At 35.2% G+C, this 14902-nt stretch overlaps 1 protein-coding gene across 1 annotated transcript in view; it reads right to left on the bottom strand.

Annotated features, from left to right (window-relative positions):
• LOC101896814 (frizzled-3) overlaps positions 1–14515 on the bottom strand; it is a 64396-nt gene extending 49881 nt beyond the window's left edge. Inside the window, exon 1 of the mRNA XM_005180127.4 lies at positions 12961–14515. Within this exon, the coding sequence (XP_005180184.2) occupies positions 12961–13236 (276 nt within the window). The 5' untranslated portion in view covers positions 13237–14515. The remainder of the gene's footprint in view (positions 1–12960) is intronic.
• Between the last annotated feature and the right edge of the window lie 387 nt (positions 14516–14902).

The following is a 14902-nucleotide window of genomic DNA, read 5'->3' as shown; positions in this document are numbered from 1 at the left end:
TGGTGGTATTGGAAATTTGTGCTATAATTGTTCAAAAAGTACTAAGTGGTACTAAATTGGGGATTGGGTAAAGGGATAGAGCCGAAATCCCGAAATTTGATATTAAGGTCACTCTTGGTATGAGATGTGAAGACTGTTTTTGAATTGTGTACTATAATTGTACGCAAAGTACTATCCAATTTGTAATGAGTATTTATACCCTACACCACAAGGTGGTCAGGGTATTATGTCTTTGTGCATTTGTTTGTAACAGGCAAAAGGAAACGAGATAGACCCATAGTACCTTTTGATGATCTGCATGGAATCACATTCTGAGTCGATTTATGCATGTCCGTCCGTTCGTGTAAACAAAGTACAATTCGCATTTATTGCCCTATTCAGATGAAATTTTGCACAAATCATTTGTTTGGCCCAAGGACGAACCCTATTGAAATTGGAGATAATCGGTCAAAATTTAGATATAGCTCCCATATACATCTTCGTCCGATTTGCCTTTTATTGTGCACCAAACGTGTAATATCAGTCCGAATAGTATGGAATTTTGCACGTACGATCAGATAGGACCTCAAAATAAGTATGCCAAATTTGATCGAAATCGGTTTAGATATAGCTATAGCTTCCATGTATATTGTTCATCCGATTTGTTATTTTTGTCCTCAGCAACCGTAATATGCACTCTGTAACAACAATATTTGGGGAAATATATCAAATACAGCTCAGAAATAAATTTGCTAAATTTTATCGAGATCGGTTCAGATTTGGATATAGCTCCCATATATAACTTCGTCCGATTTACCTTGGATTGTGCACCAAACGTCTAATATTTGCCCAAATTGGATGAAAATTTTGCACTAACGATCAAATTGTGTTTAGAAGCTAGTATGTCAAAGATCGGTACAGATATAGCTATAGCTCCCATATATACTGTTCATCCGATTTGTTATATTTGTTACCCACAGCCGTAATATGCACTCCGTAACTACGATATTCAGGGGAATATATCAAATACAGCTCAGAAATATCTTTGCCAAATTTTATCGAGATCGGTTCCGATTTGTATATAGCTTCCATATATATTTTTACCCGATTTCAAATTAATTGTGCACCAAATGGGCAATGCAAGTCCAAATTTAAAAGATACAAATGCTTCGGCATATTTAGTCCTTTGAACTTTAAATTACAATTATAATCATAGCGTGTATGATTGAATTCTCACATAAAAACTTTTAATTGTTATGCGCAGCTCTACTAAATTAGCAAAGTGGTGTAGGGTATCATAAAGTCGGCCCCGCCCGACTTTAAGACTTTCTTTTCTGGTTTTCCACTGGGTAAGCTTACCTTTGGATCCAAACGCCATCGAACTAAGAAACCCCTCAAAAATCAACCCAGAAATTATTACCCAAGCCCACAACGCAAAAGCTTCTAACTAATTACTTCCCTCCTTAACTTTGAGTGGTATGTGAAGTACATGAAGTGATATAAAAAATCAATTGAAACGCCAAGCTTATCATTTAGAGAAAATCAAAGAAGTTGAATTTTTTTTTTAATTTGTTTATTTTCTTGAGCGATAAAAATGAAAGAAAAAAAATTATGATTATTTCATTACTATGATTATTATTTAATTTTTTCTTATCTTTAGGCGGTCTTTCTGTTTAATTTTTTATGGTCTGCTGTGACAAAAACTGGGCGCTTACCAAGCAACCAACTAACTAACGAACGTTCGATCGATTGATAATGGTGTACGTCTGTCTATTTGTCTGTCAAATGGTTTGTGGGACGGTATTGCCGGTAACTTGTTTATAATACCAGGCAAGCCAGCGAGAAACCATCCATCCAACCAACCCACCAAAGCATTTAAGCAAAAAGCGAAAATGAAAGATTGATGATGATGAAGGCAACAAACGGTTGTGTGGTGTTGGGTGCCTTTGTTGGTGGATGTGTTTTAAAGCCTCTTGGCTCTATGCGACATGGTGACAGCACACGCAGTCACCATTGGCTGGCATGCTTCTCCTTTCCCTTTAACAAAAGGCATATTTTTTTCTTTCCCCTACCACAACATTGGAAATTCTTCAACACTTATCAGTTTTGACCAACTAATTTCATTTCATTTTCGAGCCTTCAGTTCTTTTTCTTTCGGTTGTTGTTGCAGTTGTTTTGTGTTACCCATTGAAATTTGATTGTCATTAATTTTCAAGGGATTATGATTTATCATTTCATGCTTTAATATCTAGTTTTTTTTTTTTTTTGTGTTGGTGTCGATGTTTTTGCTGCGGCTAAGGTTTACGAAATATCGAGGTGCGATGGTGTGTTCTTGGCACTGAAGTGAAAAAAATCAAAGAAAATTTTCATAATTTTTCACACTTTACGGTTAAATGTAATTATGAACAGTTTACCAGAGGCTTAGGGCATAAAAAAAAACAACACCCCAAGTTGGACAAGAAATATATTCATGCATAAAGGAGAAGCATACGAGCATGTATGCTTCAAACCATAAGGTTGGTACACTCAAAGAAAAAATTGGGTATATTAGGGAATAAGAACTTGCAAATATATCAAGTTCGCTCCATTCAATATTTTTGATAACCTGGTTTTAAAAATTCAATATTAATGATAATATTAATGGCATTGGACCCACATGAAAGCACGGTACACTCAAAGAAAATTGTGGTCATAAATAGGACTAGACTCTACTCTAGGGAATTAGTGCTGAAAATTTTCGATTTTTGCCCTATTCGAGTTTTTCGATTCGATTTGCTTTAAAACTTTCGATATTATTTATGATATTGAAATTGAAGGTATAAAAATAGGCCGAACTAAACCTGGGGAATTAGAGCTGAAAAAAGATCAATGTTTGTTCACCCCATTTAATATTTTCGAAATTATGAAGAAAAGCTAAAAACAGAAGACCCGATACACATATCTTTTATTTTTAGTCGTTTGACCGTCTTGTAAGTTTACACTACAAAGCAACATAAATACAGGGTGAGATGAAGAAACTGAAACCAATTTCAGACTGCTGTCATTTTTAAGCCTCTCGTCCGACAGCTGTTAAAATTATTTCAGTGACAGCTCATTATATTGTTTACAAGCGTACAAATGCATTTTGGGGAAAATTTTCCAGAAAAAAAAAGTTATTCGTGATGGAATTCAAGCGTGGTAGTAGGATTTCTTTATATTTGGCTAGAGAGCCACAAGTGGCTATCGTTAGAGCACTCCAGCATTTAAATGTAAATAAATTCTTTGTGTCTCGTACCATCGCTTGTTACCGTAATACTGGGAGAGTAGCCAAACGTCAAGGAAGTGGACGGAAGAAAACAGCATCGAAAAGTAAAGAAGCGACTTAATCGTTACCCGCGTCGCAGTGGCCGAAAAATGGCTCGTTAGCTGAACATATCGCAATATTCCAATTCGGCAAATATTTAAAAATGAGCTCGGGATAAGGCCATTGAAATTCCAAAAAGTGCAAGAACTTACACCGCAATAGAAAGAAAATAGACTCGAAAGAGCTAAAGAGTTGTTTCGCTTGGCCGAAAGTGGTGAACTGCCGAATTTGGTTTTCTTCGATGAGAAAACATTCATTGTCCAGCAGTTTGTAAACAAACAAAATGATCGTGATTACTTGCCAAAGAGATCAGCTGAAAATGTGCACCTTCGGTTGGCCACCAGAACTCAAGCGCCGGCCATGGTGATGGTGGTGGGCCGCCATAACAGCCGATGGTCGCTCTCCGCTCGCATTAATCGACCGTGGCATCAGAATAAATACCGAATATTATCGCGAAAATATTCTGGAGGGTGTATTAAAGCCTTGGGCATGCAAACATTTTGGCCGCAGGGCTTGGACATTCCAACAGGACTCAGCACCATCGCACTCAGCACGCGCCACCCAAGAATGGTTACAAAATGAGGCTCCTCGATTCATTTCCATCGCACAATGACCACCAAAATCTCCGGTTGTCTGGAGTATTTTGGAAAGCCAGGTTGGCCTTAAAAAAACCAAAGTGTTGATCACCTCAAGCAAGTGCTTCGCCGGGAATGGACCAAGATACCGGAGAGCAACATTCGTTTAGCGTGTGACCGTTTCATTGGCTATTTGAAGGCCATAATTCGTGCCAAAGTGACCAATTGGAACAAATTAAAACTTATTCTAAAATTTGATGCTATTTCCGACATTTTCTGTTTTCATTCAATAAAATTTAAAAAAAAAGATGTAAAAAATTATGGCGTTTGACTTTGTTACAGTTTTTTTACCTCACCCTGTATGATATACTAAAGTGAAATTTTGTGAGGAATATTTCTTCTTTTATTACTTTCTGCCTAAAATGATATTTTATGTTACTTTCAGGCATAAAATCGAAAAAAGTCATACGAAAATTTGATCAAAAAGATGAGAAGATATTTTTGCGATTTTTTTTGTGGCCATATTGATACAATCATTATCTTGATATATAATGAAAATGGAGATTTCCTTTCTTTGATGACTTATAGTAAAATTTAATGGAGATAATTTTTGTCTTTGACGTCACCCACCTGAAATGACGTTTTGTGGGAGAATTTTGCAAAAGCTAACATGCCTATACCTAAAATGTGTTATTAATATATATGAATTCCAGGCGTTAGGCAAGACCTAGGCTTTTGATGTATTTCAGAACTTATTGTAGAATTTTATGACAAATAAATTTTGTGGGATATTTTGACTTGCCACGATCCCGTTTAAGAAGAAAGAAGGACCAAAAAGATTCCTTCGGTAACTCGCTTGGGAATTAACATATTCGACCAAAATAACCTCGTATTATTGTTAGAAATACTGCCGAAGACACTTGAATGTACACATTTCAAGAAATATTAATCCGAAAATTTCAAAAAAATATGGGGGAGGGCTAATCTTTCCGCTAGGTGGCGCTGGTCAGAGCTTTGAAATTTGTTTAGGTCTTCTTCCAATTAGTGAGGCCTCTCAACTTTCAAGAATCTTGAGACAATATTGCAGCCATATCCTTCCTTATGGACACTGATGAAAGAGTCCACTCTCTCTTTCTCTCTCTCTCTCCCTCTGCCTCACCACCATCCTCTTACTCGCTTTTCTTATCGGAAATTTCTCAATGAAGTTGAGTTTGCCTTTACATTGAAAATCAATTAAAATAGGCTGTTGTAGCTGATGATTGTTGGCTCCAATTCCCAGATAACATTGTTTACAAGACACATTTCATAGAGGCTCTTTTTCATTTCTTGGAGAAAACAATTGATGGGATGGAGGGGGGGTGGGGGGGACAGATTCTAGAAGCGAAGTTGTCATTGTAATATCATTATTATTTGTTATCAGTCAAGTGATGTGTGATGTGCGATGTGGGGTCGGGGGTCTCTCATTCACACAATTGTTTGCATTTTCATAATTAAAAAATACTTAAACATTATTATTGTTGTTGTTGTTGTTGTTGTTATCTGTTTCCACTTCACATGTATTTGCTTTTTATCATATCAAAAAAAAAAGAATGTTTCCACAACTATCGCTCCCTTGCTCTCCATTGTTTAAACAAATTATGAAAGAGAGGAATAATGCCAGAGATCCCTCATCTGGAGGCAACTGGGGGACAAAAGGGTATTTCCCTTCTTTTGTTGGAAGTTTGATGAACCTCTCTTGATTAGAAAATAAAACAAATGAAAAGAAAAAAATAGAACAATAAAGGAATTTCCATGCATTGATATTTATTGCAATGATAGGGGTTGATAACTGAGGTCTAGATGAGGGATGAATGAAAAGATCTCCTGGCATTCCTATATAATATAGGAAATAAATGTTTTTCTTGTGGCCCAAATAATAGAGATCATATCTTTGTTTGAAAATTGATTTTATGTGCACATATACAGCATTTTGGTTTACGTGCAAGTTAACTTTAGCGGCACATACAAAAAATTTTTGTTTAGCTGCAAATTTATTTAAACGAATTGATATGGATTACATATTGCGCATGTGAGGGACTTAAATCCCCAAATCGGCCAAAATGTAGGTCATTTGGATTGATATTGGCTATTTGGTGCACAATTAACTCGGAATCGGTTGAAGATATATATGGGAGCTATATCCAAATCTAAACCGATCTTGACAAAATTTGATACACTTATTTCGGAGCTGTATCTGATATCAGGTACCAAAGATTATTTTTGTAGAATGCATATTACGCATGTGAGGGACATAAAGCCCCAAATCGGATGAAACTTATATGTGGGAGCTAAAGCTATATCTTAACTGATTTTCACCAAATTTGAAGTACTTGCTTCTAGACTGAATTAGGTCGCATATGCGAAAATTCAGGTCATTTGGAATGATATTGGCCATTTGGTGCACAATCAAACTTGAAATCGGCTAAGGATTAATATGGGAGCTATATCCAAATCTGAACCGATCTTGACAAAATTGTAGGCACTTATTTCTGAGCTGTATCTGATATCTGGTACCAAATATTATTTTTGTAGAGTGCATATTACGCATTTGAGGGACTTAAAACCCCAAATCGGATGAAAAATATGTGTGGGAGCTATAGCTATATCTGAACCGATTTTCACCCAAATTTGAAGTACATGTTTCTAGGATGAATTCAGTCGGAATTGCCAAGATTCAATGCATTTGAACTGATATTTGCCATTTGGTGCACAATTAACTCAAGATCGGTTGAGGATATATATGGGAGCCATATCCAAATCTGAACCGATCTTGACAAAATTTGATACACTTATTTCGGAGCTGTATCTGATATCATTGTTGTGGAGTGCATATTATGCATGTGAGGGACTTAAAACCACAAATCGGATGAAATATATATTTGGGAGCTATAGCTATATCGCTTCCAATTTTCACCAAATGAAGGATGAATTCAGTCCGAATTGCCAAGATTCAGGTCATTTGGATTTATATTGGCCATTTGGTGCTCATGAAACCTGATAACGAATAAAGATATGGAATCTACATCCAAATCTGATACGATCTCGATGAAATTTGGCAGAGGTATTTCTGGGCTCTATCTGATATCTGGTACTGAATATCATTCATGTGGAGTGCATATTACACATGTGCGAGACTTAAAACCCCAAATCGGATGAAACATATATATGTCAACTAAAGCTATATCTGAACCGATTTTCATCAAATTTTATGTAAATGTTTCTAGGATGAATTCAGTCGGAATTGCCAAGATTCAATGTATTTGAGCTGATATTAGCCATTTGATGCGCAACAAACCTGGTATCGGATAAAGATATATATATATATATATGGGAGCTATATTTAAATCTGAACCGATTTTAATAAAACTTAGCAGAGGTATTTCTGGTCTGTATTTAATATGTGGGACCAAATATCATTCTTGTGGAGTGCATATTACACATGTGAGGGACTTAAAACACCAAATCGGATGAAAAATATATATAGAAGCTATAGCTATATCTGAACCGATTTTCATCAAATTTGATGTACTTCTTTCTAGACTGAATTCGGTCGGATGTGCCAAAATGTAGGTCATTTGGACTGATATTGGCCATTTGGTGCACAATTAACCCGAAATTGGTTGAAGATATATATGAGAGCCATATATAAATTTAAACCGATTCTCACCAATTTCAATAGGGTTCGTCCTTGAGCCAAACAAATATTGTTTGGAAAATTTCATCTCAATCGGATAGTAAATGCGACCTGCATTTTTTCATGGAAATACTTTCGACTAAGAAAGTGATTTTATGAAGATCCTCAAAAGTAAGTATGGGTCTATCTCGATTCCATCTCCATGTTACAAAACAAATGCTCAAAGACATAATACCCTTACCGCTATGTGGTGTAGGATATAAAAATTAAAAAAAAAATCCGGTGAGTAATGTTGCGAAAATCATTAAAATGTCGAATTCCGGGAGGTACCGTTATATGGGGCTACACTTTAACGTTGACCGACATGGCCCATTTACCTGCCTACTGGTAAAATACGCATGTGTGTAAATTTTAGTCTTTTATCTCAATTCGTTCAAAAGATAGTGGGATTACAACAGACTGATAGACGGATATAACTAAATCGATTTAGAATTTTTTATTTTAAATCCAGGTTGGTGGAGGGTATAACAACTATTTTATGACAAACCTCCCTATCTCGAAAATCCAATTAAATTTTCCATAAAATAGCCCCATTCAATCAATCAAGGACCTACTCCCAATCACTTCAACCTGATTTCTCAAATCTAATGATGAATTTTGAAAACCAAACTTAAAAATTACGAACAAATCTTCAACAATTTTACAAATAAAATGCAAAAAAGTATAACTATTATTGTGAGGAGGCAAACTCTAAAAAAAAATCAGCAGCAAAAAAAAGCAAACTCCACAAAAATTCAGCAAAGTATAAAATTGTAATAAACATCACAAAACACGTAACTTCTAAGAATTATTTTTATTGCCATTCCATGGCACAGTAGTAGCGTCGCAAGTAAACGAAGCACAAAAAGCTTATCTCACAACAAGAGATCTAAATTTCAGTAAGAGAAAAAAAATTAGTTTTTTTTTTTTATTTGGCGGTTTGTACGCTAAGTTTTTTTTTTCGTATTTTGAGGCCACTTGAAGAAACTCACATTAAAAGCCGCACTTTTGATATGAAAACTGGCAACAACCACAATGCCAGTGGGCTAGGCAGCTTCAAAAAAAAAAAAAAAAAACTCCATCAGTATCTATGAATACCAAAGCAGAAGAAAAAGCGAACTACTAAAAACACCAGAGAAGCGTAATAAACAAAGCAATAGCATTATTTGAGCAAACACTTCTTTTTATGTTTTTGAACTGGCATTTGAAGGTGGACAGACATTTGGACAGTTGGATGGATAAAATAGATGGACTCAAAGATGTATGAAAAAAAAACGCAAAACAACAACAATAAAAAATGTTTATAAAAAACAGTGATCTGCCACTCATCTTTATAAAATATAAAGATGAGTGGCAGTGGAATGAAAATATATATGATCGAACATTGAACAGTGGAAGTTAACTTAAATAGCACTTGATTTAAATAGTAATACAGTAAATTAAATTAGCTGCAGTTTTTAAAACAGAATTTAGAATTTTGCGGGGCCGTTCATTGTTCCCTAATATCGGTTTCTAAAAAAATATTTAAAAAATGCCTATAAAATAAACTTTGCCTTTTATTTGCCCACCCCTGTTAACAGCTGTTGGCCATTTGAAATGCCTTAATAACAAAAAAACCGCCCCTTATTTTATTTTTCTGCTTTGTTTTCGTTTGCCTTTTGAAAATATGCGTTCACGCATGCGTGTTAAATAATCATTTTTCTCTTGTCTGGTCTTTTCAAAAAAAAGTGTTGTTATGAGTCTTATGCGGATATATTAGCTGGTAGAGGCTAACAATAAAATGAGATCATTTCCTATCAAAAAATTACTTTTCAGTTTATGAAGGGTAATTAAGGTTTACTCTAAGGCTTAGACCAATGATGCTCACAATGTATGCATTAGTAGTGGCAGGAGACTTTCTTACCCTTCGATGTTTTGAAAGTTGTCATTCCAAAGTAAACTAAATTGAGGGGCAAGTTCCTGCCTTTTTCCAAATTTAAAGAAATTTTCAGATTTGTATGCCATGGAATCCTTGCATGGCATCTTCAGCAATATTGCAGATAAAAACACGGGTATTATTTTGATTACAACTTTTAAACCTCAAGTGAGCCAACAAAGGGGACTTTTTGGTGTTTTTTTTTTCAAAATATGGTTAAAAACTCCCTTTAAACGGTATCTTATCAGGTCAAAATATTCTACAAATTTATTTTTCATACATTTCTACAATAGGTCGTAGAAGACGTCAAAAGTCTTAGTCTCACCAAAAACACCAGAAATACATACATATATTAAAGAGAGATTTTAGGGTTAAAATCGTACTTTATGTGAGCTTATGCAGAAAGCTCCCACAAAGCATGACTTAAGAAAGATGACGACAAAGACAAAAATATTCGCCATCAAATTTCAATATAAGTCTCCAAAGAAAATAAATCTCTATTTCCATTGTATATCTCAAAAATATTTGCATCAGTTTTACCAAAAAAAAAAAAGCCTGAAAATATTTTCTAATTTTTTACTCTGACATATTTGGAGTTGACGCCTGAAAGTAACTGAAAATTTCATTTTTGAACAAAGGTACCAAAGGAAGAAATATTCTACACTAAATTTCACTATATATCTCAGACATAACCATACATCTAGATACAATAGTTTTGTAAGAAAATTACATACCGAAATTTATGTACTACAGGTAACAATTATGTATTTGCTTTTTTATACTGTTCATTTAACATGTTTTCTAACCAAGTCAAAATCTCCCTAAATTCTCCATATTTTGGAACAAGTGTCAAAGGAAGAATTAATCTAGATTGAATTTTATCGATAGCCTCTGAACGAAAGAAATTTATATATTTAATGTGTACCATGAAAAAATATCATAAATTTCACACTTATTTCCAAATTTTAATTTTAGATTTTTTTTGAAGGTCCTTTTCTTATTTTCTAGCGGAAGTGGCAATAATTTGATATTTTAAAATTTTTATGGAGAAAACACATTACCGCAAAAATGGTTCGGTGTAGACCAAGGCTTAGAAAGTGTAACCTTATAAATATATACCGCAATTATTGGTATTTGAATGGTCCTAGTGACATTTTCCTCCTAAATAAGCTTAAATTAGGTGTTAAGGGGGGCTTAACCAATAGAAACATATTTGGCCTGGGCAGAATCTTACCCATAATTTTAAGGATTTTGGGGATATGTAAGTTGTCATATGATGGAGAGTACTTTGGGTTCGGAAAAAATTTAGTGTTCCTAGGGAAAGTTAAGCCAAAGAAAAGAAAGTCAAAGCTATCCCCAAATTCTTAGGAATTTCGAAAACAAATAATTTGGCCATAATTAAAGTTTTCGCCATGTGGTAAATATTATTTGATTCAATCAAAAAATGTCTCATCAAAAAAACGGAGTGTATAAACTAATTCTCTTTGGACGAAATCTATTTTAGAGCTCCTAGAGACTATCGCAGGTACACTCTAATGTTTTTTGTCAAAATTTAATCTAGTTCGGAGTATCGTATCGATCTACACTGTCTGATACCTTCCCTTTCAAAGAAAATATTTGACCTAATGTTTTGCCGATGTTAGAGCAAATGTGAGAATGGAATACGAGTATATAGGCCCATTCATTCCGATACGATAAAAAATATAAATCTAATTTTGACCGAAGGGAGAAATATTTTGACCGGAGGGAAACAAGTAAAAAATCTGTAAGTTCGGCCGGGCCGAACTTCGAATACCCTCCACCATTTGGAACGAATTTGACAATTTTCAAATATATAAAATCCGTGAAAAATATGGTTAAAATCTTAAAAATACCGAATGTAGCCGTTATGTAAGGGTCTATACGATAACGTGGATCTGCATAGGCAACTTTTGTCATAAGCCATTACAATATTCAAATGCGGAACTTGAAAAAAATCGGTGAATAATGCATCTAAAATACCGAATATAGGGAGGTGCCGTTATATGGGGGCTATACGAAGACGTGGACCTGCATAGACAATTTTCTGTCATAGGCTGTAGTATCCATTACGAACTTCAAATACCAAATTTCAAACAATTCCGGTGAATAATATCGCTAAAATCATCAAAATACCGAATTTAGGGAGTTACGGTTATATTGGGGCTATACGAAGACGTATACTTGCACAGACAATTTTCTGTCTTAGGCTGTAGTATCCACTACAAACTTCAAATAAGAAATTCGAAGCAATTCCGATATGTAATGCCGCTTAAATTATCAAAATACCGAATATAGGGGGGTGCCGTTACATGGGGGCTATACGAAGACTTGGACCTCCACAGACAATTTTCTGTGTTAGGGTGTAGCATCCATTTCGAACTTTAAATACCAAATTTGAAACAATTCCGGTAAATAATTTCGCTAAAATCATCAAAATATAGAATATCGGGAGGTGCCCTTATATGGGGGCTGCACGAATACGTGGACCTTCATACGCGATTTTTTGTTATATGCTGTAGAACCCATTACGGACTTCAACTACGAATTTTGAAACCATTCCGGCTAAGAATGTCGCTAAAATCATCAAAATATCGTATATCGGGAGGTATCGTTATATGGGGGCTATATAAAAACGCGGACCTGTATGTGTGATTTTTTGTTATAGGCTTTAGTAGCCATTGCTAACTTCTACTACGAAATTTGAATCAATTTCGGCTAATAATTTCTAAATTATCATCAAAAATCATCAAAATAACGATATAAGAAAACGCTATCAGAGACGTGGACCTATATCTACCAATTTAACCTGCCTACTGGCTATATACACATGTGTGCAAAATTTTAGCCTTCTATCTCAATTCGTTCCAAATATAGCGTGATTACAACAGGCAGACGGACGGACAGTAAGACACACACACAGACGGACAAAGCTAAATCGACTTCGAATTTTACGCTGATCAAGAATATATATTCTTTGTTGGGTCTGACATGAGTATTTCGAGGAGTTACAAACGGAATGACAACGTTAATGTAACCTTCATAATATGGTGAAGGTTATAATAATGGGTCATTCTTAAAAAATCAGTAAGATACTTATTTTTCTCATTACCAAGTAATAAGTAACGCGTGCGAGTCCGAGTAAAAATCCAAAGGTTATGAGCAGTAGTCAAAACAACAAATATTTTCTTCTACTTCGGGAGACTTGCTCTTGTAAAAATTATGGTCCAGTAAATTGATTTATAAGTAGTTACGATCGCCAAAAAATCGGCGAGGAAACCTATTACTTCGTAATGGGTATTTTCGCACATTTCCCACTTCATCATATTTTAATATCTTAAGACCTCCTTTAAATGGGAAATCTTCCCCTGGCTGATTTTTCATTCTTTAATTTATTTTCTCCCTCATCTTTACTTACCCTAAGTTCAGCTTCCATTTGATTTGTGTGGCCGGCTAAATTCGGGAAGGCGGTCATATTGTAACCCACACCATGACAAGCAGAGACCGCAATACGTTCACATTGTAATCCATTGGGGGTTAGGTGGATGGTCGCCGAAGTCAGCTGTTGGTGATGATGGCTGCCACCGGTTAAGGGCAACGAAAGTTTAGAAGCCTGACTTGAGCAGGGCAGAAGTATTAAAAGGCCAGCAAATAGGGCAACCATTAGCCGCATTGTGGAGATTTTAATTGGCATTTTTTGTTTTGTTTTCTTAGAATTTTTTAGAATTTTTTTTCTTTTAAGTAATTATTTTTTTTTTAATTTTTTTAACACTTGATTCTGCACTCCTTAATGGCCATCATCTAAAGGCCTAATTTTGTTGTTATTGTGAAAATAATTATTATTATTTCTTTGTTATTGTTGTTGCTTTTGGCTAATAATTTCTTAAGTAAACACAAGGGGCATGATTGTTTAATATTCTCTATTGCCTTTTTATTTTTGCTCACACAGACGCACTCACACCCAGAGATCGGTATTTTCTCAGATCTTCTTTAATTTCATAAATAAACAAAACCCAGACGAATTCACTTTGAACTACTCGGCATTCAATTTGTTTTTTTTTTTTTTTTTTTGGCCACACCGCACACCCGGCACTTATTCCACACGTTTTATGGGGTTTTGGACAAGTTTTCCCACTTTTCTTTTTGTTTTTCTCGTGGCTCGATTAGACTACGGCGCGCTAGGTTAAAATTTGTTGCTTTGATATTCCTATTTCCAGAGGCCAAACGTTCGGTTCGTTCATCATTGGCAGCATCAAAAGATTTCGTTTGATGTTCTTGCTTGGCTTGTGTTTTTGCTTTTGTTTACATCGTCTTTTGATGTTTTCTGGCAGACGGACGGCTTTTTCCTCTCGGGCACATGAATCCCGAAATAAAGAAAACATAAAAACAGCAAGCACTTTTCTTTTGATCGTCTAAGTGATCAGCATCATTAGTATGATACGATTCGCTGAGAGGAGAGTGGTGGTGGTGGTAATGCACACTTTGAGATCGATTTCATTACACACACGAAACGAAAAAAATTAAAAACAAACCGACAAAGGAGCAGGCTGTATCGGCATCAGATTATTTTCATCCAACAGATCACTTAGCCAGACGGTTTCGGTAGGTAGTTTGTCAGATTGTCATATATATTTTAACTGTGGTAATGGCTGTGGCTTCTTCATTAATCTCAAAGAGCCGAAATGCCGCAAACACAACGTCAAAAATAAAAAAAAAACGTTCAAAACCAAATCAAGCCATTAACCACCAGCGAACAGAGAGCTGAACAAAATTATTTAAATTTTTTTCTTTTGTTATTAAAATTGTTAATTAATTTTTTTATTATTGTTGTTGGGCTATCAGTAGCATTTTGTTGTTATAAACATCGATATAAACATTTGAATTTCCCGCTTTGTTGTCGTCGTCGTCGTTGTACGAAACGTGCGCGTAATCCCACTCGTCTTGGCTGGCGAACGAACAATGTCGAACTGTTGTGGTTTGTTGATGTGCCTGGTAGTTTTTACTCGCCATGCATTATGTTCAATACAATGTGTTGGCTGCAAACATGTTGTATGACAACCGGCGGTTGTATCAAACCTGTAATGTGTGGTCAATTGCAATGGAGGTTGAGGCGAATGCATTTATTTGTTGTGCCATTATCCGCGCTGTTGGTCGATCTTATTGGATTATCTGTTCTAATGGGGCTATTTTAGATCGCAAAATTTGACTTTTTTGATCAATCCAAAAAATTGTGGAATGAAGTTCTGAACCGGCATTATTGGGGTATACCTTTATACGCAGATTTATATATTAAATGCTTTAATCTATATATATAAAGGAGTAATAAAATAAACGACTGACTGACTGATCTAAAACGAAAC

Source organism: Musca domestica, unplaced genomic scaffold (assembly GCF_030504385.1).
Source record: "Musca domestica strain aabys unplaced genomic scaffold, Musca_domestica.polishedcontigs.V.1.1 14, whole genome shotgun sequence".
Classification (NCBI taxonomy): domain Eukaryota; kingdom Metazoa; phylum Arthropoda; class Insecta; order Diptera; family Muscidae; genus Musca; species Musca domestica.
Note: the sequence above shows the minus strand (reverse complement) of the source record. Positions and strands in the feature narration are given on the sequence as shown.